Raw genomic sequence first — 26,138 nt, 5'->3', positions numbered from 1 at the left:
GAAGTAAGACTGTGTGTGTGTGTGTGTGTGTGTGTGTGTGTGTGTGTGTGTGTGTGTGTGTGTGTGTGTGTGTGTGTGTGTGTGTGTGGTCGGTATTAATAGCCTCTACTGGTCCTGCAGTGTTTGACACAGAGCCCCATTTACAAAAGTTCTTTTGTTTAGCTTTTCTCCCTCGTTTTCTCTGTCTGAGCCCATTTTTATCTCTCTTTCCACTCTTTTCTCTGTCCATTATCTACCTCGATTTTGGCTAATCTTGTTTTATTTTGAGACGAACCCAAGGTTTCTTTCTTGATAACTTTGGATCTGGTGCCATGTTGGTAAATTACAAAGATTATTTAAGCTCCAAATTTCTCAGCAAATCTCTTTTTAGTAGCAAAGAGCAATGTAGAAATCATTGAGGAGGTAATTGAGTTTATGAGCAATCTCGCAAAACTTTAGTTAGTTTAGTTTATAATTCTTTTTGATTCAGAGTCACTATAGTGCCAACAGTCCCCATCCTAAAATAAATGCATATAGAATGAACACGCCTAACATGCAGAGTAAATTAATGTACCTCTCTGCTCTCCAGGAAGCCTAATGGAGACTACCGCAGCTCCCCCCTCTCCAAGGACCGCAGCCGGAGCCCCATTGAGCGTGTGGTGGTGCCCAGCCCTCTTGGAGTCCACAGCAACCACCTGTTCAGCCATGCCCACCACCACCATCACCACCTGGCCAGCTTAGCCGGCATGGACCAGCCACTGGCACTCACCAAAAACAGCATGGTGGAGTCTGCACGCAGCAGCACAGCAGTTATGGCCACCGTGCCGCACACAGTCAGCGCCGTTGAGCGCCAACAGGTAAGCTGCACATCCTGTTTGTTTGGTTCCAGTGCTGAAAACGTTTCTTGCGAAATTGTTGGGTTAAACCTTAACTCCGGTAGGTTCCCCACATTACGTGACTAATGTGCTTTCATTAGCCCGGCTCCTTGGATGGTGGAGAGTAGAAATTTCCTATTTGGTTTGTTAGCCAAAACTGTTTTCAGACCGTGGTGGTCACTGAATCATTCTCCCTCCCTAAAGCTTGAAACCTCCCTTTGGTCTGTCATCTTTACTTTTTTGCAAATTTACAATGTCATACAATGTACAATGGTGTGTCATTTTGGTGATTCATAATAATGAATTTGTCTTTGTGTTTCAGAATCGTCCTTCAGTGATCACATGCGCCCCTGCCAACAACCGCAACTGCAACCTGTCTCACTGTCCAGTCTCCCACAATGGCTGCTCAAGCCTCTCTAACAACTACAGGAGAATCAACAGTGAGCGCAGTCACGCAACTACAGACACACAGATGACATACTAGTTTTTTCTATCCTAGTACTTTAATTAATACCAACATAGATACCAATATTGGACTCATTTGTGGATGTGGATACAATTTTGGAAACAAACAAGTTTCCCATAGAGAACAGCTTGTGGGAAACCTCTCCACGAGTGCAAATCACCCTCCAGAGAGAACCCAGCCTGCTCATACTGTCCACATTCAGACTGACTTATATAACTATCAGTGTTTAAAAAAAATCCCAGTTTTCGTCGGTGAGTCTCAGAGCATTTCTGTTTTTAGTGTGAGGCCTCAACAGCCAGTGTCTGTTATCTCTATGTGCCTTCAACGCCTCAGCCAAACACACGTCTGTTTTATTCGCGTCAGTCATGTTTTCTGTGGGTTGATAACTTAACTGTGGCCGTTTTTATGATCCCAGTGAAATCCCTATGATCTCATTGAGGTTAACAGTGAAATTTAAAACGGTGATTTAATATAAAAGAACTGCAGTGAATGAGTGAAATAGATGTCAGAGTTGGTGTTTTTCCATTGACCTAAAATACATAATACCACTGTCTGAACTGATGCTAGGCAATAAATTGCCCACTGAATTTTACACAAGTGAGTTTTAGAGATGTTTCCCTTTTTATTATGGGAACTAAAGCTCTTTTCTTTACATTTTTTCAGCCAACACAGCCTGTGACCCGGTGATCGAGGAGCATTTCCGCCGCAGTCTTGGGAAGAACTACAAGGAGCCCGAACCCACCGCCACCAACTCGGTGTCCATCACAGGCTCGGTGGACGACCACTTCGCCAAGGCACTGGGCGAGACCTGGCTGCAGATCAAAAACAAGGGGAGTCCCTCGTCGTCCGGCAGCAGCCCAAACTCCTCCCCCGACAGTCACATGGTCAATCACAACCACTCCCCTTCTGTGGTCTCCTGAAGGAGGAGGAGCTTAAGAGGGATTTGCCCCCACTCCCCCCTCCGCCCCACCCCAACCACCTCCCGGTTCCAACACCCATGCCCCCATCACTTTGGTCTGTCACCAGCATCCCCGAGGGAATGCCTGCCTGCTGGTCTGCTAAAAACATCCAAACCCCTCAAGCCTGCTCTCTCTTTCTATGCACTCACAGAGGATCAACCAAGCAATAACAACAAAGTCTTTTTATCCTCCTTTGCTCTGGTGTGACAGTGCCAGACAATAATCCGCAATGAGCGATGAGGGTTGGACTTTGGGACTTGACTGGAGCATCACACTGCTCCCACCAATCATTCATCACCCCTGCATGTCAAGCTTTGGAGCTGAGCAAGCGTCTGTAGTTATATGTACATACAGAGAGAGAGGAAAGGCGGTGTTTTAATTATTAATTTTTCTTCATTGTTTTTTTTTTTTGTTTGTTTCTTTAACAGTAGTTTTGTGTAATGCTTTTGCGTTATGAGATGCCCGACGTTTGAAAGAAAAGATAAGTGACAAACACTTTGGAGAAAATAATCACAAACCACCTGACTGTGCTACCAAAGAAACCTCAGCCACTGATGCTTATCAAAGCCCAGTTTGAAAAACAAAACAACAAAAAGCCATTCTGTGATCTCCTCCCTCTGTTTTCACTCTCTCACCCTCCTTCTCCCCCCCCTCTGTCCTGCGTATGTGATCTGGTGGTTCTGTTACTGTATGTGTACACTCAGTGATCGACTCGGTCTGATTTGCACTACTGCCGTAGAGGGTAAAGGGTGGCATGTCAATACTGTAATCAGGCAGTGCACACACTGGGGCTGATAAAGCTGACTTTGACGCAATCTGATATAGTCCATCTTTTGTTGGAACCCTTTATTTGATTTCCCATTAAGGTTTTTTTTTTTTTTTCATTTTTTTCTTTAAAAATCTACATGGGAATCATTTAATCTTGGCCCTGACAGAAAAGTATAAGCCCCATTGTTATGCATTATTTATAGAATGCATTTTTGATACATTGAAAATACATACCACTGAGGATGGGCAGTATCAAATGTTAGACATATGCGAAAGTATTTCTGATTTGGATACCGTGTGCTTATGTGTGCATTGCATGGTTTAAAAAAAAGGTGGGGCAAAACAAAGGTTCATTGTAATGCCACATCTGGCAACCACTGCAGGTCTGGCAATCTCAAACCAAGCTATCGATGGAGCAACTTTTTTAGGTGAGGATTAAACAATGTGAGGGTATGAATAAAGTGGCAACTTCCCATGATGATTTATGTGTGATCATACATATGCAGGAAGACGCAAGACAGAATTTAAAGGTCCCACAACTTTGTTCATCTCAAAACTTTATGATTTATGAGGAAAAAACGTATGAATCCTCTTGATCCAAAATGAATTTGGTTTGCAAATAGACCATACTGCCCAGCCCTTACATACCAGCTCTACTGCATGATGTGAACAACTACACAAGCAGTTTCTTAATTCATTGGTGTTGATTGGTGTCAGAGATTAGATTAGATAAATATATTGCTGCCCCAGTAAAGACGAACAAAACTACTTCAGCCACTTCAGTCATGTTAAAAGCACAGTTGGGTTTATCAAGTCAGCTAATTGAAGGAGATTAGGACTGAAGCCAGTCGTTGGAACCTGCAGTGTGTTGAGGGTTGTGCTCTGCTGAACATTGTCCTTTGATGTGTTTCATGGGCTTAAATGTTGACAGTGATGAGGGGATAGACGACGCTGCACGTCACTTTGTGGTCGGTGGGCGGGGGGAGAAAAAAAGTCTGGTTTGTAGACTGGGGGAGAGAAGATTATTCAGATCTCTTCAAACACGCCTTTGTTTTTTGTAACTCTTTGAACACAGGTGTTGTAATTATATTTGGCTTACACATCCTGCTCTCCTGCCCTCTCCTACACACTGTGGTTTGGTAGATTTCAACAAGGTTTGAAGGGTAAACTAATGCTTTTACAGATGCATGTTTTTTTTGTTTTGTTTTGTTTTTAATAGCTGGTATCTATTAATGTTTTTAAGCATTTCAATCTTAACTACTATTAGCCTTTTCATTTGGACGTTAGTTGTTACTTCTTTCATTGTCAGTAACAGACATAGACACTATACACTCACTGCTGGGTCAGTTTTACTCCATATTATTATTGTTATTGTTATTATTACAATTTTGTATTGTTGTTTTCCATTAATATCAGTATGGTAACAAACATCTATAGTGGGACAGCCTCCGGACAGGCTCTGTTTAAACGATGAGAGCGGCGTTTCTCAAATCCATCTCGCCAACGGCGATTGATCAGCTCATTGCTGCAGCAGCAGAGCAGTGACAGTTCTGGTGTCGACTTGGCTTTGGGATTCACAGCTCATAAAAGGTTCTCTTAAGATGTTGATCCATCGGTGGTACAGGATGCTACAACCTTCAGCGTGACTAAGCTGAGACACCAAATTGGCACAAAATTGTCAGCAGGGCCTTGTTTTTCCCCAAAAGCACCTTTTATTTGTCTGAGCACCACCTTCTCTGAAAAATACTTTGAACAGCACATGCTAACACGCTATGATACTTTTGGGAAAAAAGGCATTGTCATGATGACGGCTGTAAAACATCCAGACAATGTTTTGGAGTTGTGGCATACCTTGCAGAGTTGGTAGCAAACGAAAAGAAAACATTTGGCTGATCATTTGGTGCTGATGTCACAGCTCTTTAAACCGTCATCAGTTGACCGTTTGTGCCCTGGCTTGGTGTCCAGACTTAATTTTTGTTGTTGTATTTCAATGCTTCATTATATTGTAGCTGCAGTTAAGCTAGACTGCTGCAGTCTGAGAGAATGATCCTAACTCTGTAAATCAAGCCTGCGCCAAGGTGGCATACATTCCTCCTATAGGGAACTTCGTACAGGCCTCATACACACTCAGTATCTCCGCATCATCAGAGAGAGAGCTAAGAACCAGACAGGACTAACTGTCCCAGAGGTCCCTGCCCATAGGGATTTGCGTGTGTCTATACCGGATTTACAAGGTGTCCACGCGTCAAGCAAAATGGCCATAAATCCATACAGTATGATAACATTTTTATGGACATTCAGAGCATACAATTAAGAGAACAGTGGATATTGAAAAAGTAGCAGACTTATATCATCATGTTATGTTTTTGTTTGGTCTTGGTCTTTTTAAAATTTTTTTTATCAAGCATAACAAAATACCATTACAAAGTTCTCCAACGGAACACTTTCTCAGTGTACTAGAATGCCCACACACATTCCATCCCCAACTATCACATCAGACGTGAAAGTTCTAGACTCTTGGGGGAGGTTCTAGAATGTCCAGATGCGCAGAAGAAAAACGAGAATCGTAAACACAGCTGTCAGTGCATTCATTTCCTTAACAAATTCGTACTTGCCAATCAAAATGTGCTATCTGAGACAGGTTTGGTGATCTTCAGCAGGCCTGTGTTGGGAGGGGGTGGCAGAACTTCAGGAGCTGAGCTTCTGTAAGAGCATCCTGTGTGCCGCGAGACGTTCAGCTGCCACTGAAAGTCTTTTCAAGGTCTCACAGTGACGCCGCCCCCCCCTCCTCTCAGATTTAGTTGACCCTGATTCAGATTTGGATGTAGAACATGTTAGAAAACACGAGGGAAAGGGGCTCAGTGTCCAGAGGATTTTGTTTTTCTATTATTATTCTTTCTCATTATCATTTCACTTCCACCCTGTAGGTAGGAGGCTCTCTTTCTGCCTCGGCACACACTCCCTACACACTGTAGGAAAATCACTTAATAAAAACAAAAAAAATCTTTTTTATAATAGGTAACTATAAGACCATCATTACGCTGTGCGTAAGGAATGTACAGAGAAAAAAATCGTAGGTATTTTTTGAGGAACAATTAATTTGTTAATGATATGTAGCTATTTAATTGTTGGTTTTCCCTGTCCTTATATTGTAATCATTGCATTTTCTTTTTTTTGTGAAAAAAGTTGATCTTTTTTGTTTATAGTTTGTCTTGTCTGTTAGAGTAAAGGTTCAAGTGCAGGAACACAGCAAACGTATGAAACCACAACAAGCCACTGGTGTGTCGGTGACAATCGCTACTTCCATTGGTCCCCGATGTTCTGCAATCATTGAACTTGTGTTCGATCACGTGACTTTTGAGACACCTGAACAAATGTTTCAGTCGCGAGCAAAAAGATTCTGTTGGAGGCCTTTCGACCAATTTGCATGTTTTGCATTGATGGAACACAAACACTTTGCCTCTAGCCCAGTGAGTCTTGCTGGCCATTTCCATTCAATTATGAAAATAACATAAAATTCAACATTAGTGATGGGCTAGCAGGCAGGTAAAATTTTCCACCACAGCATGCAGTACACATGGATTTGGATTTTCAAGGTTTTTTGATGCTGAGAGAACATTTGGCAGACTGGTTTAACTTCACCGAAATCAAAACAACCTGACAACATTTCCTTACACATTTGTGCAAATGAAATGTATGGACGTCACCTCGTGTCTGTTGTCACTGTTCACCCATCTGTGGTGCCATTTTGCATCTGTAATCAAATGAACAACATGAAATTTGTGCAGATAAATTAAAGAGAAGTCGGTCTTTACTCTTGACTGCACCACATTTCCTTTTTGAAGTGGAAGTAGCCTGTACTTAGTGGTAGTAATACTCTGAACTGTAAGAAAAAAAAAAAAAGAAAACTGTATCACGAAAACAGTCAATTTGTGGCTCTGTGTCTCCTCCTACTAAAAAGGTTTTGGCAGGCCACCTTTTTTGTACGTAAAATAGCCCTGATGAACAATAAAATGCTTTTAAACCACTGTCTGACTGTGTGGGCCTCTGTTACTGGTCTGGTGTGTCGGTGGCCGTGTGATGGTGAAGACCGCGATGCCAGAAAAGGAGGGAAATGGTTTGTTGCAAAGATTCAGCTACACTGACTTCATGGAAGGATGTGTTAAAGTGTAATAAAAGCTCACAGATCAAACAGAATTAATAATAAAGAGACATTTTATTCCAGTTTTTTGTGAAATGGTTTAAAAGGTACAGTATGTGACAGTTTTCTTTTAAAACATTCAAAAATTAACATCGACAGAATGTGAAGAAGCAACAGTTTTGACTAAATGTCTGAAGTCAGCATGCTGTCAGCAGCTAGCCCCTGCTTGTTCTGTCACGTAATACCACTCTGAGCTCCCAGATTGGTTAGCATCAGTTAGCAGCAGCGACAGTGTTGTGCTGCTCCCCTCCATTTCTTGAAGCCAACATTACCTTTAACAGGTGGCCGCTTCTTACATATCGCACCTTTTTAAAGAAGCAACTTCAATCTTCTAATTCTGAAATCTCTTTTTCCACATTGTACTAATTTGTCTTCCATAAATTTCCAAGTGGCAGTTGAAGTTTACATTTTTATTACACCGAGAGTTTCGTAAACGTTAGCGGTTCAGACAAATAGGCTGCGTCAGAGTAAGAAAAGCAATGTAAACTGCGCAGACGAACGAGCATGCATCAACACAAACAAAACCATGAAGACCTTCAGTCTCTCGTGGATCAAACTGCAGTTGCAGGTTTCCAGTATGTCTTTATACAGTTCAGTTGCTGTACGGTAACGTCTCTGTCTAGGCTTCCTGTTTTCAAAAAGCAACAAAGCTGCTTAAGTATTAACTCTACTGCATCAATCGCAGTGTCCAGTAAACGGACAGAGAGACGGATGGAGTTGCTGAGTCGTCGGCCTTTGTTTTTGTATTTTCAGAATTTCACCTGAAGCTCTTTTCCAAACTGAGTGAGTGAGCAGATGTCAGCAGTCTGTCAGCGTCTTGCCAAAAGACTCTTCAGCAGACCCATTAAACGCGTCGATGGAGAGACTGTGGGAGGGGATTGAACCCGTGAGTATTCAGTGAAGCTTTCAAAAGTGTTGGACGAAAATGATAAAGTCCCGTAATAAAAAAAACAACTGTTTTGTTGTGTTTTTGTTCAGGAGATGAAGTGACTCATAATACTGACCACACGTGACCAATAAAAACATCATCAAGTGACAGGAACAAGTACATTCAGCTATAAGTGCAACAGCTTCATACACACTAACAATGTGGTAAACTAACTTGTTCTGGCTCTGAACCCGTTTCTAACGTGAGAAAAACAGCATGATTTTTCCACTGTTTCTGTTTTCACAGCAACATTTTTGGTTGATCTTGAATCTGAATCGAGAACATTAAGAATTTTAAAGCTTTTTTGGCTATTTTTTTCCAGAACAAGTTTTTGTAATGTGCTTGTTTTTTGTTTTTAATCGTTATAAATTTCACCGCCCCGCTTTTGCTGATAACTGCCCTTGTTCCCCCCTTTTGGTCTAACGTAAATATGAAAAAAATTCCTTTAAAAAGAAGCAAGACAGAAACATGTGAATGGAGTGTCCAGTTCTTTGGGAGGCTCCGTGGGTGTTCGGTTCCTCCAGTTTACTCAGATGCTCTCGTCGTCGCTCATGTCCCAAATCTGATGAGAAAAGACACAAAAGAAAAAGATATTAAAAACAAACTCAGTGGAGTTTGGTTGTAAACAAACAAACAGACGCTTTGTGTGTCGTGAGGTGGGTAGGGGGGGCGAAGTCGCCTGTTGCATTGCCCCTTGTCGCCTGTGTCTTGGCCAAAAAGCTGCACCTGAACACACCACGAAGACTAAAGAGGTATTTCCCCTCGCGCAGGTGCAGAATGTACGAGTCAAAAAAAGCTTAAAGTCATGTTTACTGTGCATACATGTAGTGTAATCATGTAGAGTATGTGCAAAAATAGTCTCATATCACTAACATATCAATGAAAGCTCCGGAATAATAAACTCAGAGCAAACCTCAGTACACTGTCAAAGAGCAACAGGGGCTCTGACTACGGTCAACCACCGATTTAGGTCAAAGCGTTCGGACCGTGGCGGCCACACTGCCTTGATGCACTTCCGCCGACAGCCATGGAAGCTTGATTCAATTCGAGGGAAAATAAACGGAATAAACACGTGACCTGTTGTTGACAACAAAAAGCAAAAAGGTGAATCCACAGGGAGCCTGCAGCTCTCTCTTCTCTTCTACACGCTCCGATCCCTCTGAAAATAATTACTCCCAAACACGGCTAGAAGGCCTCTTACCAGGAAGTGACGGCAGCATGTGACCCTCACAAACACACACACACACACACACACACACACAGAGGAACCTCCTTTTCACGACTGTGTCAGTAAACAACAGCGGCCTTCTCATGGCAGCAGATTCCTCACATTCTCTCTCTGTAAGACGTAATTCACATACCTCTAACACTGCCTGGAATGTTACACACGGCTCCAAGTGTGTACACACACACACACACACACACACACACACACACACACACAGTGTTTCTGACACATACACGCTGCATTCCTGTGAATGTGCTGCTTCACAAGCTCAAAGAGCTGAAATGTGAATTCCAGCCCAACGACTGAAGCCCAGTGAAAACTGAGAGAAGAGTGATAAAACTTTCAGCTCAGATCTTTTTCTAGTTGAGCGCCTGCGACACTGAAGCACATTTGTGCACACTCACACACACAATGTATTAGAGGGCCCCTATCTAAAAGAATAAGGTGATTTATTTCTTTTTTTGAGCGACATTCAGGAAGTCCTTTGAAATCCTTTAAAAAAAACAATAAATATCAGAGCTGCAACTGACAATTCTTGTTGATAGCAATCAATATGCAGATTATTTGCTTGATTAATTAAGTAATAATTTTCACATCAGGAAAATAGGTCATGTCGATCAAAATTTTCAGATGTCTTGTTTTTTTTCTGCTGCCAAATCTTTTAATAAAGATTAATCAACCACAAAAATAGCTGCTCTCACTTTTTCAGTTACTTCGTAATTTACTTAATTGACTGATCGTTCAAGCTCAAAGAGAGGACTTCACACAAAGATGTGTAAATGATATGAAAATCAAATTACGGTTTACAAGGTCGACTGTACAAATGAACATCAAATGCTCACTAACAGATTTCCAAAACTATTTCAGGCAATGCTTTACTTCTCAAGTCTTTAATCTCCCACATGCTTCCAAAGTATTTCCACAAGGAGGTTTCCTGGTCAGTCAACACATAGAAAGAAACTTTATGATTCTAAATGAGTAATGGTTAATTATAATGATGGATGCCATTATTTCAGGGAAATTCTATACATTTCATACCAAATTATATTCTCCTCTGCTCTCCAGATCTGTAAAATAAAATACAATCATGTGTTTCTCTTTACCGGTGAAAACATACTCTGTGATTCGATGAAGAGAGGTGAGTCTACGGGGAAAAGAGACTATATTTAGGCACATAATTACAAAAACTACTGTGTGCACTAAATGACTTCAGCACTACGATGGGAACAGAAAATGGACAGTACAGTACGTATCCTCAAAAGTGCACATCATTTACACTGTCTGGATGTTGCATTAAGGCCAAACAGCTTTTGCAGCTTCACTAACCGTTGATGCATCTGGGCAGAAAACAGCCCCAGTCCTCTGAACTAGCATCTGCACTGCATGTGGCTTATGTCTTAGGTAGCACACGATGCAATGACTGCACCTGAAATCTATTTCTGTATGAAGATATGAGGAAATTCAGGAGAAACACGCAACCAATTAACTGTCTTTGAAATGATGAAATGCAGTTATTTTGCTTTTAAGTTGCAAAGTTAACATTCAATGTGTAGTTTTAGCAATCATTTTTAGGAAATTTCTAATAGTATTTGCTGATTCCAAATGAGCTGATTCCACTAGTTGCACATTAAAGCTGCTGTGACTGATATTTTCTTATTGAAACAAGTGTTAAATAGCCCGTTACTGCAACAGCCGTTACCGTTATACAGTATCTGGTCAGTGTCCAATGTATTTTGTCCCATCACTTATGCGGTAAAAGAGTAGAGACATTTTCTGGCATCCCTGTCCTCTTTATCCTATCAGGACAGAGATGTTGCGGTCCTGTCTGCTTGTGAACGCACAGAAGAAAGAAGTGTGGAAGTACGGTGACGAGGAGATGGAGGGAGTGGATTTCTAGCTGCGAAACGGATGGGAAGTTGGCTAAAACAACACCCAGTTTGTCTCTTTCCAATGTTATGCTTTACATCCACCATAAGACTTTATTGATCCAAGGAGGTAGATTCATAACTAACTGTCCAATTTATACAAAAATGAAACAAACAAACGAAAAGAAATGTCATTAATTGTCCGTAAGAGTAATTATAATGCGAAAGACAACTACTAAATGCAGGGTCGTCACATGCAGTTTGCGTCAGTGTTTGGCCTTTGTGAAGGTTTTAGTCTGAGGGCTGTGTACATGTCTGAGCATCAGCGTTCACCGGGGAGGCAGAGGCGGTCATGTCACCAGAGGTCTTTGTGTTCATCCTTCACCTTGAGTGGGAACAAGGGAAGCAAAAAAGTCGGCTAACCTGTTCTGCAGGACGTCGACCAGGGCAACAGTTTTGTGTTTCTAGTCCCAATGATTTCATTATTCTGACTTCTGGTGGCACCTTTTTGTCAGAGTGGGGCTGGAGAGTCGCAGGACCCGGTGTGGAGAACGAGGGACAAATTCATATCAAAGCTCGACGTTCGGCATTTCTGCTCCGCTGCTGCCGGGGGAGCGAGCATCAAAAGGACAGCGAGCAAAGAGCTCTTTGAAAACGGAACGACACTGGAGCCCCTCTCTGGACTGCTGCCATGCCGCACTGATGGCGTGTGTGTGTGCGTGTGTGTGTGTTTTGTGAAATCTTTTGTGCCAAATGAAAGAGAGAGATGGGGGGAGAAGAAGGAGGCAATCTGAAGGGGGGGGGGGGGTTATGTAATGTGAATAGCTCCAGCAAACTGAAGCCAACAACTTTACTACACTCTTTCGAACGGGCCTGAGTGCTTGAGATGTTTCCCAATCATTCACCTCTGTTGCTGCAACGCATAAGCTGATTTCTGCTGAGCCGAGATCAAAAATAAATTACAAAACAAAACAGATTACGTCTCAGTTTGGTACACTGAGGGAGCTTACTGGAATCTTCAAGTTAACAGAATGCACAATTTAAAAATCCACTAATGTTTCTGTATTTTCCAATGTTTCCGAATTGAGAAAATGTGATGTTTTATTTATGCTTTCTATTGTTAAAATTAAATATACACCAAGACAGCAACTGGACGTTCACTCAACCCCTCCCACTGATATATCGATTGTCCAATCATAGCTCAGCGATGTGAGCAGAGATGTGCACCGGGCTGCAGTTACAGCGATGCCCGTAACAAAACAATATTTGCAGAGTATATATCTCCTTTTCAGCGTCTCCAAAACCAAACCAAAACCCAAAGAACCTGCATTGACATGAGCGTGTCTGGCTAACTAGCGTACTACCTCGTACAGTAGTATCTGAGCCGATGAGCATTTTATCCTTTTTGGACTTACCGATTATGCTTAAAAGAAAGATGCTACTATATCAGAGTTTATACATAAGTTAGAGGTTCGTAAATTTTTCTTCACTTAATTTGGGAAAATCACACTCCAGCCATCTAAGATCAGAGAGTTGTCCTCTCTGAGAAGTTGTGATTGGCATTTTCTTTGTATTTCAAATACCAAACATTTAGAGAAAACAATCACCAAATCGAGCAACAGTGAAACGACACAACTGTCGATTGCAACCCTTGCTTACTTGTTCGGTTGACCCCCCAAAACCAGCACAAACACATAATCACACCATGACAGCACCTCAAAGGGATTGGCAGGAACACAATCGACGACACATCTCTCACTTTGAAGTGGTCTTATCGCTTCGGGACCTCAAGTGAGCGCAGGTCAGGATAAAAAAAAAAGGGGGGGTTTGCTGGATGTTTCGTAAAGTGCTGCAGTAAGCTGCATGTAATCATTGTGTGAATGTGTTTGTGTTTGTAATCAGTCGGGCTCTGGCTGATATGACATCTATAATTCGGGCTACAGTAGTTGTTGAAACAAGGGCCGGGCTCTGATCAGATAGAGGAGGGTTTTAGCTGGAAGCCGAGACCGCGGCAGTCACAGCCAACTCTCTGCTGCCACTGATTATTGTTCCCACACAAATACAACACAAGCATCAGCATGAGGGTCTTTAGCAGTATTTGCCCCTCTGCAGGGCTGGCTCGTAGCGCCGCAAGGGGAAACACCACAACTACAGTGTACGCACTGTCAGGAATCACACTTTATCAAGAAGCAACTTTTCCGATTTGTATAATATCACCACTTTCAGGCAGATGTCTCAGGATTGTTTTTCCTTCAAAACTACTGAGCCTGCTTACAGGAACACATCCGAAGCGTGGGTGGCCCCAGTGGGAATCCAACCTCCAAAGCCATTTAACTAGGCAGCGCTACACAACCACCGATGGGCTTTGATATTAAACACACATCTGCTTTACATATTAGAACTGACACCAAAGCACAAAGCGCAAAGTCAAGCTTTCATCATGGAGACTGGCTCCATCTGATATGCAATTAGTGGACCACACAGAGTGACGTGGTTTATGGCTGCTGGATGCAACAGTGAGGAAGAAAAAGCAAGAAATCCCGGCTGACTGACTCTCTGTTTCATCATTGTGATTTGGGTAGTTTATGGGGGCTTTTAGAAAAGCTTAAGAAACAGTCTGGACCGTGACTGATACCTGTCATTACAAAAACATTGCCACCCCGCCGCTTACTGGGGAGACGCCGCAACTAAACTCCTTTTCAGACATGGAAACGTGGCCTCGCTGGATTCATCCGTTTGCTAAAGTGATGGATTTTCGTCATTCACATGTGGTTTTATTCAGACAGACAGACAGACAGACAGACCCACGATGCCAGGGTAAATGCGGCTCCTCCAGTTAAGCTGTGTGTTCAGTTGTACAATAATATGACAAAGGGTGTTGTCAGTTCTCACAGGCTAATGTTGCAGTTGAAGCCTTAGAAATATATAATATGCAAGAATTCTGAATTACAATGTCTGAACTGCCGGATCGCTTTACTGTTCAGGAGCTGTAGAACTAGCAAGTAATGGTCACCATCATCAGAGTTTGTTTAAATTCAGGTCGACCCTCATTGAATTCAGCACTCACCAGAGACCCTGGTTCTCTCACTTCTATTATCCCTCTCCACTCTGAAACATCACATCTGTGCAGTTATGTACATTGCCTCTCCAGCTTCAGTCGGGAGGCAAGATCACAGTATGTAAACACCCGGCAATGGAGGTAATCTCCGTGGATCACTGCTGCAGTCAGGTTGATAAATGGGAGTGAAGATAAATCCGCTCTCTCCTCAGCTCGGTCAGTGTGTGTGGGTGACTGTGGGTGTTTATTCCTCCAGAAGGTCTGGCTCTGCATCTGACTCTTTCCTCCAGACATGCAGACATGTGGTTGTTTCCCACCACAGCTTTGAAAAGATCATCGATCAATGTCCCAAAAAGGAACCCGATGAATGGCAGCCTGTAGAAACATCAGCTCTGGGCAATTACTTCAAACTTCACAACGGGGTGTCAGCAATGGAAATTCTTGTTTCCTCTAACAAATGATCTGAACATCTGTTGACCAGGAGGATGCGTTTGATGATTTATGTTAATGATGGGGGGGTGCTCCCCCTCTTATCCCCTCTCATAAGGCCCCCTGAGGGCAGCTTTTACAATCAGAAGGGGGGGAGGAAGACCCACAAAGCTACAATGAAACAGAAAGGGACTTGTGTGGATGTATAGTGAAAGTAAATATGCTAAATTTGAAATTCGTTCTGATTGTAACAGTTTGGTGATCACCAAATCCTTTCACACTTCAGATCACACATCACTTTTCATTGCTGACAAGACGTTTGAGAAAAAAGTTTCTTTTCCATTCAATTTTGCCCTCCACAGCATCCATCATCTTTTTTCTGCTCATCTCTTTGTTGGTTTTTAATTCTGCCCCAGCTAAGCACAACCCACTCAACATGGAGACAATCCCAAACACACTGAACCGACTGGAGATGATCTCAACAAGAAAAACAAAAGCAGGTGTGTTTGTGTTTATGTGTGCGTGTGTTGACCTCACCATGCTAAAATAGTTTTAAAAACCCTGGATGACATGTCCACTCACAAACACACCCACACCTACTGATGAGAACGCACACACATATAAACCGTGGTTTATAGATGACTGATGTAAATAAATTATATCGTTTTGGGTGTAGCCTTTCTAAGGATTCAGTTTCTGGTATGGTGGAGCAGTCAGGTGTTAAACGGCACCACTTTGAAGTACAAAAGACGTGATAAGGTCTCCTATCACCTGAGGGAACAACCTCTATCTGGATTAACTGAAAGCTGAGCCTTTGTCTAGGAAAAAGAAAGACAAGAAAAACTGGTTTCAACTCAAACTATATAATCATGTGAAATAAGGCAGATAAAGAAGCCATGGCTCAAGTTTTATGTGTTATAGGTGAGCTCCAGGGATAACTGCAGTCCCTCCACTTGACATTGGATTCATTAAGAGTCGTTGCACCTTTATCATTTCAGTATCAGTATTACTTTTTGGCGCGTCTTCCCCTGAGAACTGCTATTCTATAAAGAGCACTTTCACCAGAAAAACAGCTGAAAAAACAAGTAACATTCAGCCTCAGCTGTTGTACTTTGTTTTGAGTGCTATTTAGCAAATGCTTGTTATTAACAAGCTAAACTAGCAAAACATTATACCTGCAAACATCAACATGCAGGACTATTAGTATGCTACTGTTAGTATTTGGATCAAATCATTGCTGGACTTTGTAAGAGAGACAGATGATTGTTGAGTCTCATTCTCAACTTGTCAACACTCTGGACTGGCAGGTCGGAGTGGTCACCAACCCAAAGCATCAGTAGTTGTGACTGAGTTTCAAAAATCATCTTTCTCACAAACTGGACCTTTAAGTACAACCTCAAAGAGTTGCTAGCATGACTGTACACTCTAAATCTTGTACTGTACTTGACAGCAGCTATTACATTTAAAAAAACAAACCTACATTCATTTTATTGTTCTGTTAATTACTAAGAATAACTGTACCAGGCAGCAGGGAGATGCCCGAGATAAGACCCATTCTGCGACACCCTGTCCAGTTTAAGTAGCCCCTGTCACCAGTATGGAAGTGCTGCATGTTATCTGGAGTAATGTGGGAGGCCGGACCGGTTTACTGTATGTGACTCCACCAAACGGCATATCTCACTGGTCCACTTCCTTCACAGTATGTGTGCAAACACTAGCTGTGTTTGGCCTGAAAGCTCAGCTGCTTAACTCATGGATAAAATGACTTTGCATCCTCCATGATCCCGATCAGCTTTACTGATCCCTAAAATCCATCAAAGTCTTTTACAGAGAATCATAAACCTCTGAGTCCCATAATGACAAAACAGTCTTCTTGTCCTTACAGGTCATACAACAGACTGACAACAAGCCTATTTCAAGTCTAATTTGTTCAGTACTCTATCACCTCTGATCTACTGTTGCTATTGCACAACTTGTCAGAAAACATTACTGCAAATATCAGTGGTTAAATCAATATTCAGACTTAATCTCGGTCTGGGAAGACAGTATGTCATGCACCCGTAAAAAAGATCAACTACGATTAAAAGAGTTAAAGCCTATTTTGTCTGGCTCTCCTCTTCTGGTAACACACTTAAATGGTCACAGACGCGCATACATAGAACCACATGCAGCAAATATATGCAGACAGATGCTGGTGAGAGCATGTGCATACCCACTTTCAACTGAGAGAATGACCTCATGCAGCACAATGCAACCCTGCTGCTGCAGCACGCTGCATTCCCCACTACATTCCTGACTTCCCCTCGGACATTCCTGCACAATGTGGCGGGAATCTGCAGTGCGGTGGTTTCACCGGTTTAAAGAAGGGTGAAAAGGTAAAAGGTCAAATCTCTTACAAAATCAGGATGAATAAAAGAGGATGTGGCCTGAGTTTCTGTGTCTAATACCAACCAGTGCCTCGTGGTTAAGGTGAGAGAGAAACAGCCAGAGAGAAATACTTTTACTTCTACGAATCCTGGGGAAGCAATTAAAAGACAATTTAACATAAAGGTTTCTTGGCAAGATGTTCTTCCAACTCAAGCCGCTAGAACATCTTCGATTTGATAATGGTGATGGAGAGTGACGTCTATCACATCATTCTAAAGGCCACAGTATATGATTCACATCAGCACAGAGCATCCATTCAAGTATAAAAACTACTAAGTAAAAGCGTAATGGGCCTCCTTCTGCACTCTCACATCAGGATGCTACATTTGTTTTTTAGAGATGGTTGCTTAAGAACAAGTCTTATTGGGGAATATTCAGAATTGTCCCGTGCAGACGCTCGACGAGAATTCTTTTTGGCACATTCAAATGCATCCACTCTGTGAATCTTTTGTGTTCCTGCAAGATTCAGGTATGTGAACCATAGCTTCTGTAATCTATGCCTCAATTTTGATGTTAATCTTCAGAATAAGAAAATACAAATAAATAAAATACAAAAACACGATGTGTCAAAGTTGACATGATGGACTGTAGCGCTGCTGTCATTTATGTGCTCTCATTATGTTCCTCCTGGGAGCGGTTTGAGTCACGTGGGACAGTTAGTGAGGTAAATCAGTATATCCAGTCCAGTCAGGCGTTGAGAGTCATATCAAACCAATTTGCAGATTTCTAAATTGGCCCATCCCTACCTTCTGAGGCTGGGCAGGACTGTCTGTTGTTTGCAAATTAAGTTGTAAACGTGGCTCATCTCTTGGAAATACTCACATGCCTTTAATCGCAAACAAACCAGATGATACAATAAGCAGATCAATAAAGCAGTTGCTTATCTAAAGTGTAAAACAGCTAGTTTACTGCTGTATAAAAATGACGATAAGTGGGTTGGTACAGTGAAATAGAATCAAGCTTAATAGCATAAATGATAGAAGAAGATGCAGAGACCCCATTACAATATCGTAGGATTTTTTTGTGTGTCATATGTTGGGAATATTTGTTGTTTAAAGTGTGTGCAGTGTAGTGGGCAGTCGTAACAAACACACACTTCACATTTGTGATGAAGTTCAGAGGAGAGCACAACAAAAATAAACATCACTTGATACGAGCAAAAATGACGTTTTCTGCTCCCCCCCGATGGAAATCCCACCCAGGTTACTTAAAACTACTGTTTGATGACTACCACAACAGCTGTGTTTAAAACAAACTCCTGTGGTTTATTTCATCTCACTACACATCTTACAGTAACCGCCGGCGTCTGATCAGCAGTCCACGCTGTGCACAAAGCTTAGTTCTGTAATCCAAAGATTGCCTCTGATGTGACCAATCTGCAAAATATATTTTAGGTGACACATGTCAGAGCCCGTGTGAGGAGGGCTGTCACGTTCGTTTGTGCTTCGTCCTGAGCTCATTACCACTTCAGGCTATCCAAAGCAATCCAACAGCAGAAACGCAGACTACTGAAATACTCTAAAGCCTATAATGTCTTCTGTTTAATAAAGTAATGTCTCCGGGCAGCATACACAGTTCCACACAATAAGCGGAGCTTTGGCTAATATTGCTTGGCAGTAAAAACACTCATTTGATAAAGTGCTTCCAGATGCCTCAGTGGATACAACATGTTTGGACTGTGTGATGTGAAGATGTAGGTGCGTCTGATCTGGACGCAGAGGGCGTCATCTAAAACTGGCACTAGACCTCGAGAGTGTTTGAACCTACAAAGTCTAGACGTCCCACACACAACAGGGCTCTTCTTCTACCAACACACAGTCAGAACCTGACAGTCAGAGATGGGAACATTTTGAAGGACTCTTCTTCTTCATTGAACTCTTTTTTTTTTTCCCTTTTCGTTGTTCTTCCTCTTCCTCTTCTTCTAGTTTGTGCCCTCCTGCTTCTTCCGCTTTGTGCTCTTCTTCCCTTTTCCTCTTTGTGATCTTCTACCTCTTCCTCTTCGTGCTCTCAATCTTCTTTGTGCTCTTCTTCTTCCCTTTATCTTGTTGTCCTCTTGTGTTGTTCTTCTTGCTGTATCTGAATCAGTGAAGAAATGGCTTTGCTTCAGCAACCTTTCTCCCGCTGTTTATCACCTTGATGTGTAATGCAGACTATACGGCCTACTTTTGATGGAACTTTGTTTTGATTAGCCTTGTTTATTCACATTTTTCTTATTTCTTTAGGACATTTAAATTTTGGTTTTGATTGAAACAATCTTACGGTTCACATCCCAGCAGCAACTGAGATCCCACGAGAACCCTTCACTAATTACTGTATGTTCACGAACAAAAAAAAACTGAAATGATTAACCAACAGTTCAACGTTTTAGGAAACACTCTTACAAAATTTCCCGGACAGGATCAGACACCGTACATCTACTCTGTGATTGGTTCGGTAACCTTGACGGGCAGCCTCTCTATTGTCTCTGCAGTCAAAACTAGTAATCCTGTAGAGCCTAACATTGCACTTTATGTTACTTTACCTGCCAAAAGATTCTGTAATCTAAGACACCGCAAGGACTACAATAACTCAAATAACATAATAAGTCACATTATGTAGCAGCCTGCCACATGGTACCACACTAGCTATTCCTTATGTTAAAGGAAATATAGGTGAGCCAAATCTAAACTGTTTCCACATCGAACGCTCTCTTGTAACACAGTACAGTGTGTCTGGACTGAGATCACACAGATTTAGGAAGGTTTTTTTTCCCCCTGCCGTGTTTTAAATGATCACTTTGTGCTCTTCCATTTCCTGAGGCGCTCCCCTGTGCTCTCTCTGGTGTCCTCATTGTTCCAGGCCTAAAGCTCTCAGGGGGGAACAGGCTTCATGCGTCTGTGCGCGTGTGTCTGTGCGTGTCTGTGTGTGTGCGTGTGTGTGTGTGTAACTATGTGCGTCTGCATGACTACACGCTCTATTCATCGAGACTCGAGACAGGAAGAGGAAGAGGAGATGGGTGGAGAGAGGAAGAGGAGAGGCACCTACTGACCTAACCTGCCCTCTCTTGGGTCAGATGCAACACTGTCCCTATATCTAAAATGTAAATGTGTTCTACATTCTGTGAGAAACCCAAAATCAACAATACATGTTTCATTCCGTCAATACTTTCCCAACGTGTGGCTCTTTACCTCAGGCCCATTGGTTCCTACTGGGTTCCAACTGAAGACATAAATCTTTAAGAACAGGTGACAAATATTGGTTTAATTTTTAGGCTACTAATGGCCTAAAACAGCTGGGAACTGTAGTTATTAGTGAAGGTGACACAAACTGCACATTATTTGGGGACTATTTTTAACTGAGGATTAATACACATTTGGTGTTTGGGGGTAAATAAAAACAAACTACACTGATGCATTTGAGGACAGATTACAGAGTGAGATAAGGGAAAAGGGTGGTTTGAGTGAGAAGTGACAGATAAAGAAGCCAGAGAGGGGCAAAAGGTTGAAGATGAAGGTGTAGAGGAGGGACAACAGAGGCCAAGTGAGGGATGATATGACAAGGAGTGAAAGTGGTCTGCCACTGGTTAAGAGGGAAAAGAGGTGGTTTAGAGGAGCTTTGGTGGGAACAGAGCTAGTGTGTAGGTCCCAGCTGAGGTCACGTCCCCTGGCTGTGTTTTTATAAACTCCTGAGTCTCGGGGTAATCAAACAAAGCACCGGCCCAGATAGCGAAAAAACCTTGGAACCAAACCTCATAACAGAGAACCGACACACTAGGAAGTGATGCAGCATCCGCCTTTTCCCTGCTCGTCCCATTTCCTTAACTAAGGGCGGCCGCATGCTCCTCTTCCCTATTTTTCTTTCCTTTACTCTACATCGGTCAAACTCTGTCGCTGCCACCACCTCCGCTTTCTCCCTCTTTTTCTCCCAGAGTCATAAAGGCCAGCTACAACAACAAGTGGAGTCTCTCTCGGCTGGGTGTGGTGGCCTGTGGAGCAACAGCTGGGTCCTGTTGTTCCTCCTGAGACACCGGCTGACTTGCTTGCCCTCGTTTTCAGGACAGCTCTCCCTAAATGTCCTCAAGCTTCTCTTAAATGTTCAGCTTTTATTTCTGCTCTCACATTCTCGGGATCGCTGTCCTTTTCAACTCTGAACTGTTCACTGATTTTCTTGAAGTGAATCCCTTATTCTTCTCTTTTTAGGTTGGGCTCTCGCATGTTTTCCCTCTTGTTTGCTCTTCTCTGTTAAAAGGTTGGATTTTCTCTCGATCCATCTGCTTCGCTCTGCTTTTCTGTTGTTTTGTCTCACTTAATCTGTCAGTCCCCATCTCCCTCTTCCCTTCCCTCTTCCTCCCTCCCTCTGTATCTCCCCCTGGTCCCTGTTTCCCTCTGACACATTTCCTGTATGCTAGAAAAGGTTATCAAGTCAGTCTCTGAGTCATACTAGTGTTTCATAACACCACCAGTCTTTCATACAAAAAAGGTACAAAAATGTTAGAAAATGAAATACACATAGTGTAGACGCGTCGTTTTAACTCTTCAAATGAGGTAATTAAGTAAATAAAGGGTTTTATTATATATTGCTATTATACATGAGGTTGATTTTTTCTTTTATAGTGCCGTAAAATACAGCCCGAAGCCTCAATTTAGTTATGTCGCTGTTGCCTTTGAAGAGGCATTAGCGTGTGCATGTGTGTGTGCAACCAGGATAAACTCTACCTAATGAACCGTTTTGAGCGTGCAACTACCCAAATGGCAATAACAGATCATCTTCAGAGGCGTGACAGTGTGTGTGTGTGTGTGTGTGTATGTGTGTGTGTGTGTGCTTTGCCAGTTCAGACCTGCCCTAGGTTTAATTAGAACTGTGAGTCAAAGCCAAGTGACGTGTGGTCAGAGGAGCAATCAAACACAAGTAGGGCCCCCATGGGCACGTGCACAAACTTGCGCACAGCATGTGTGCTTGCTCGACACACCTGAGTGCTTGCTCGACACACACACACGCAATCAAACATTTTTTAAATCAAAACATGTTCTCCCTTTTTTCAAAAGTGACTAGTAACATTTCGGCTAACAAATCTTTACGAAGCTACAAGCCCTGACACACACACACACACACACACACACACACACACACACACACACACACACACACACACACACACAGTGAGACAGAGAGAAAAGAAGGCAAAGTGCCTAGTAAACCACAGTCGAGGATCTTTTGATCTGACGCTAAGAGCACCAGACAGTCACAGTCTTTCATTACAAAGACTTCTTTCCTCTCTGAAACAATCACTGACTACAACTTCTTCTTCTTCTCCTTCTTCTTCTTCTTCAGTAACTGGGAAAAATCCTTTTCAGAAAATCGGGTGCTCAAACCATCCAAATCTATCATAGTCAACACTTGTCCAAGAGCTAATGGACCAATATGTTTTTTCCACTTCATTGTGGCCCCACTGGAGGCTGCACACCTATGTTCCTGAATAGGAAAATATAGTGAATCATAATAACATTAGTGAGTAATGAGTGTCACAATATACAGATCAGACATGGCATTATATCCACCAGAAGAATATTGTTTTGGTTCCCCCCATTGTGCCTCCAAAACAGCTCTGACCTGTTGAGGCAGTGACACAGAAGGGATAGGAATCGACTGACATGGTTCAACCAATCAGATAGTGTTGTGGGCGGGACACTCAGACAAAAGACAGAGAGGTAACTACAGACAGAGTGAGGCGGCTGTGTCAGAGTCAAAGTAGCGCACTTTCAAATTAATTTATTTCTTTGGCAACAAGCCACAAAAAACAAGAAAACTGAATCTGAACAGGTTGACAGCCAGTGAATCCAAAAAAACTGTTCCCACAACAACACGACTGTTCTCATACCTGATTTTATGAAAAACATTGCAAAGAACTGCAAATGTTCAGGACAGCGATATTCAGTAATGTCTAACATTGGCCTGAGCCTACCATCCATACCCAACCTCCTCCATACATGGCCCTTTTCGCCTTTCATCCTACTTGATTACTACAGTCGCTAAAGTTCTTCCTAGGCTCCTTTCATGGCCAACCACTAGGGTTGTTGTTGTCTTGATGTGGTCAGGCTAACTGTACTCCAAGAGTGTTTGGGTGGTTAATACTTAACAAAATAAAATTGTATTGTAAATAAATGATCAGTGTCATCCCCTTCAACTGTCTTTGCTTTTCATGTTGTGGCTAATTGGTGTATATTCACACATTACACATAGAAAGACCTTCAGTGTCTGTTTTGTAGGTGGACTAAGTCATTACAGTGATTTTGTCTTCACAAGAAAAACACCTCAGAGGAAACGATGCTGTCACAGACATGTGAATGCACGAGTAAGTGGTACTAGGAGGGTTGAACAAACACACACATGAGTGGTATATAAACACAAATGGAAACATGCATATGTGCGCACACACATACATACACATACATCTGTACATGTATTATTACTGCTTGTGTGTGGGAGAGAGTAATTATCTGAACCACAGGCTTGATGCTATCGATGCTGTCTTCCATGTGCTGAACAGAACAGCATCAGGAGGAAAAGATAAGAACTGGCATATTGTGTGTGTGTGTGCGTGTGTGTGTGTGTGTTTCTTTTTCAGGCCAGAGCTCCGGGGCAGATTACCTGTGACCAGCCAGGCAAGCAAGAATCAGGCTATATAAGATATAGACACACACATGCAGGCACTGACACGCACACGCACACGCACACGCACACGCACACGCACACGCACACACACACACACACACACACACACACACACACACACACACACAGAGAAAGGACCGGCTCTTATCTCTGTCTTTGATGCAGCTGCAGCGTTTCTCTGTATCAAAGATTATCCAAACCAGGAACAAAAGAATAAACAGTCCTGCACTCGGATGGGATCCATGAAAATACTTTGTTTATGAACATGTAGTTCAGTGGGGGGTTATGTTTATGTTAACGCTACTCAATTTAAATTTGTGTGCAAAGGAAGTCGTGTGTGTGCACATTTGCAAACAGGAAAGCAGGACTTTTTTTCTAATTATTTACTTACTACATTACTTATCACATGCTTTATGGTCGTCTGATGGTCTTAAATACATCAACGGTGTGTTAGTCAGTATGAAACAATAGAGCATTAACAGGAAACAATGTGTGCTTAAACATAAAGATAACATTCACTTCCTTCAATATCCTCAATATCCTTCAAATAATCCCACCTATTCAAAAAGAAAAACTTTTGGTTTGTTTAAAATCATATTAAACTGGAAGCTCAAAGTCCATCTTCTGTATAAATGCGGTGTTGAATACCTAGCATAGAAGATACTGTATGTTATGCTACATTCGAATGGGTCTTGTCGTGTCCTTGATACACAACATGATTGCCGTTCAAGTATCAAAGTCATATTCTGACATATTCTGAGTTTCCTTACTTTTCAAAAATGGCAGAGACCTTTTCGGTTTTGGGGAATTCATGTTTTACCAAAGAATCAGATAAATCATTGAGATATGGGTGCAGTTTATCTGGAAAAGTCGGGATGTCCCAGCCAAAACTTCCGGGGAAAAACTGTCCATTGATTTGGCATCTGATAACCAGGCGTCCGTGATCACACTGCACACCTGTACCTGAGCCAACCTGCCCTCATCAACTGAGCCCTTTGATTTTCTTTTTAAAACACAAGTCTGTTATGGCTGAACTTTCACTAAGTTGTGGGAACTAGGTTGCCTATAAAAAATGGTGCTGTCTTGATCCCCTTTCAAAAATAGGAAATTAATATAAATTCCATGCTATGAATAAGAAAACTGGTAGACAACAAGGACGTGTTGATGTACTGAATTTCGCCATGTCATGACAAAAAACTGCCACTATACGCAGAGATTTTCATAGTTCTGGTAGTCTGCCAGACAACAAGGAAGGGGAGATCGATGGGAACCGTGGTGCCTGAGTGCCTGTTATTGGCTGTCCTCCTCACACCCCCCTGGGTGCCCTGGTGGTCCCGTTGTACAACCAGAGGGAAGGATTGCTACAGGCTGCTTTACTGTTTTGCTGTTTTCATGATCCAGTGGTTACTTTTCACACATGCATAAGTCATGGCTAGCTACTGTTATTTTATTATAGAAGGAAAGTAGAAGCACCTCAAGTAAAAGTAGAAAAAAAAAATAAAATAAAAATAACATTGTTCCGGTTATCATTTTTTTCTTTTTTAATATCATGATATATTGTGATGATATTTTACCCTGAGTTTTTGGTATCGTCACATCCCAAGTAGACAACACACATCATTTTAAAACTACCATCCATGGGTGCTGAAGTTTTGTTAAACCATGAACATGTCACAATATGCAAAATAATTCATTTAAGCAAGTTATTAAATAGCAAAAATGTACCAAAAAAATGCTTTTTTTGGAATAACTAAAAATACTGACTGATCATTGTACAGCATACAAAATGTTGAGCTTTTAGGTTTTAGAGAGCAATGTCCACATCAAAAAATACATCGTTGTATCGCGCTGCGCTCTTTACACGATATGCCTCTGTAGTGAAACGATCCCCCCCCTCAGTGTGTGAGTGCAGCCTTCAGAGACGAAAGTCATTTCTAAAAGCGTAATGCTGACACAGGCACAGAAATAGTAGTTAAAAGCTACCGAAGAGGAAGAAGAGTAGGAGCTAAACAGGGGCGACTCGACTACTACCGAGTCTGTTGCAACCCAGACATCTGTCTGTCTGACTGTCTGTCCGTGTATCCAGCCAGCTGCCAGGCCAGAAGAAGGCATCACTCTGGACTGAGTGGCGCCGGGGAGGAGAGGCCATGTGTAGGAGCAGTGAGTTTCCCATGTAGTGAGGGAAAAGTTGGCTTAATGACCTACGAAAATAACTCCCCCATGATTGATGATTGGTAATTCTGAATGAAGCCTCACTGGGCTCAAGACGTGAGACAGCTGTCCTGGGTGCCAATGTGTCCCCTT

At 42.2% G+C, this 26,138-nt stretch overlaps 2 protein-coding genes across 6 annotated transcripts in view; one reads left to right on the top strand and one right to left on the bottom strand.

Annotated features, from left to right (window-relative positions):
• The window catches only part of vgll4b (vestigial-like family member 4b), a 41,847-nt gene extending 34,772 nt beyond the window's left edge, over positions 1–7,075 (top strand). For all 4 annotated transcript variants that reach the window (XM_037102361.1, XM_037102359.1, XM_037102360.1 and 1 more), the window contains 3 exons: positions 569–836; positions 1,177–1,294; positions 1,984–7,075. In XM_037102361.1, the coding sequence (XP_036958256.1) occupies positions 569–836; positions 1,177–1,294; positions 1,984–2,240 (643 nt within the window). In that variant the 3' untranslated portion in view covers positions 2,241–7,075. The remainder of the gene's footprint in view (positions 1–568; positions 837–1,176; positions 1,295–1,983) is intronic.
• Positions 7,076–7,244: 169 nt separating this feature from the next.
• Positions 7,245–26,138, bottom strand: part of atg7 (ATG7 autophagy related 7 homolog (S. cerevisiae)) — a 61,526-nt gene continuing 42,632 nt past the window's right edge. For both annotated transcript variants that reach the window (XM_037102357.1, XM_037102358.1), the window contains one exon: positions 7,245–8,738. In XM_037102357.1, coding sequence (XP_036958252.1) covers positions 8,706–8,738 — 33 coding nt within the window. In that variant the 3' untranslated portion in view covers positions 7,245–8,705. The remainder of the gene's footprint in view (positions 8,739–26,138) is intronic.

The sequence above is a fragment of the Acanthopagrus latus genome, chromosome 6 (genome assembly GCF_904848185.1).
Source record: "Acanthopagrus latus isolate v.2019 chromosome 6, fAcaLat1.1, whole genome shotgun sequence".
Taxonomy (NCBI): Eukaryota; Metazoa; Chordata; class Actinopteri; order Spariformes; family Sparidae; genus Acanthopagrus; species Acanthopagrus latus.
Note: the sequence above shows the minus strand (reverse complement) of the source record. Positions and strands in the feature narration are given on the sequence as shown.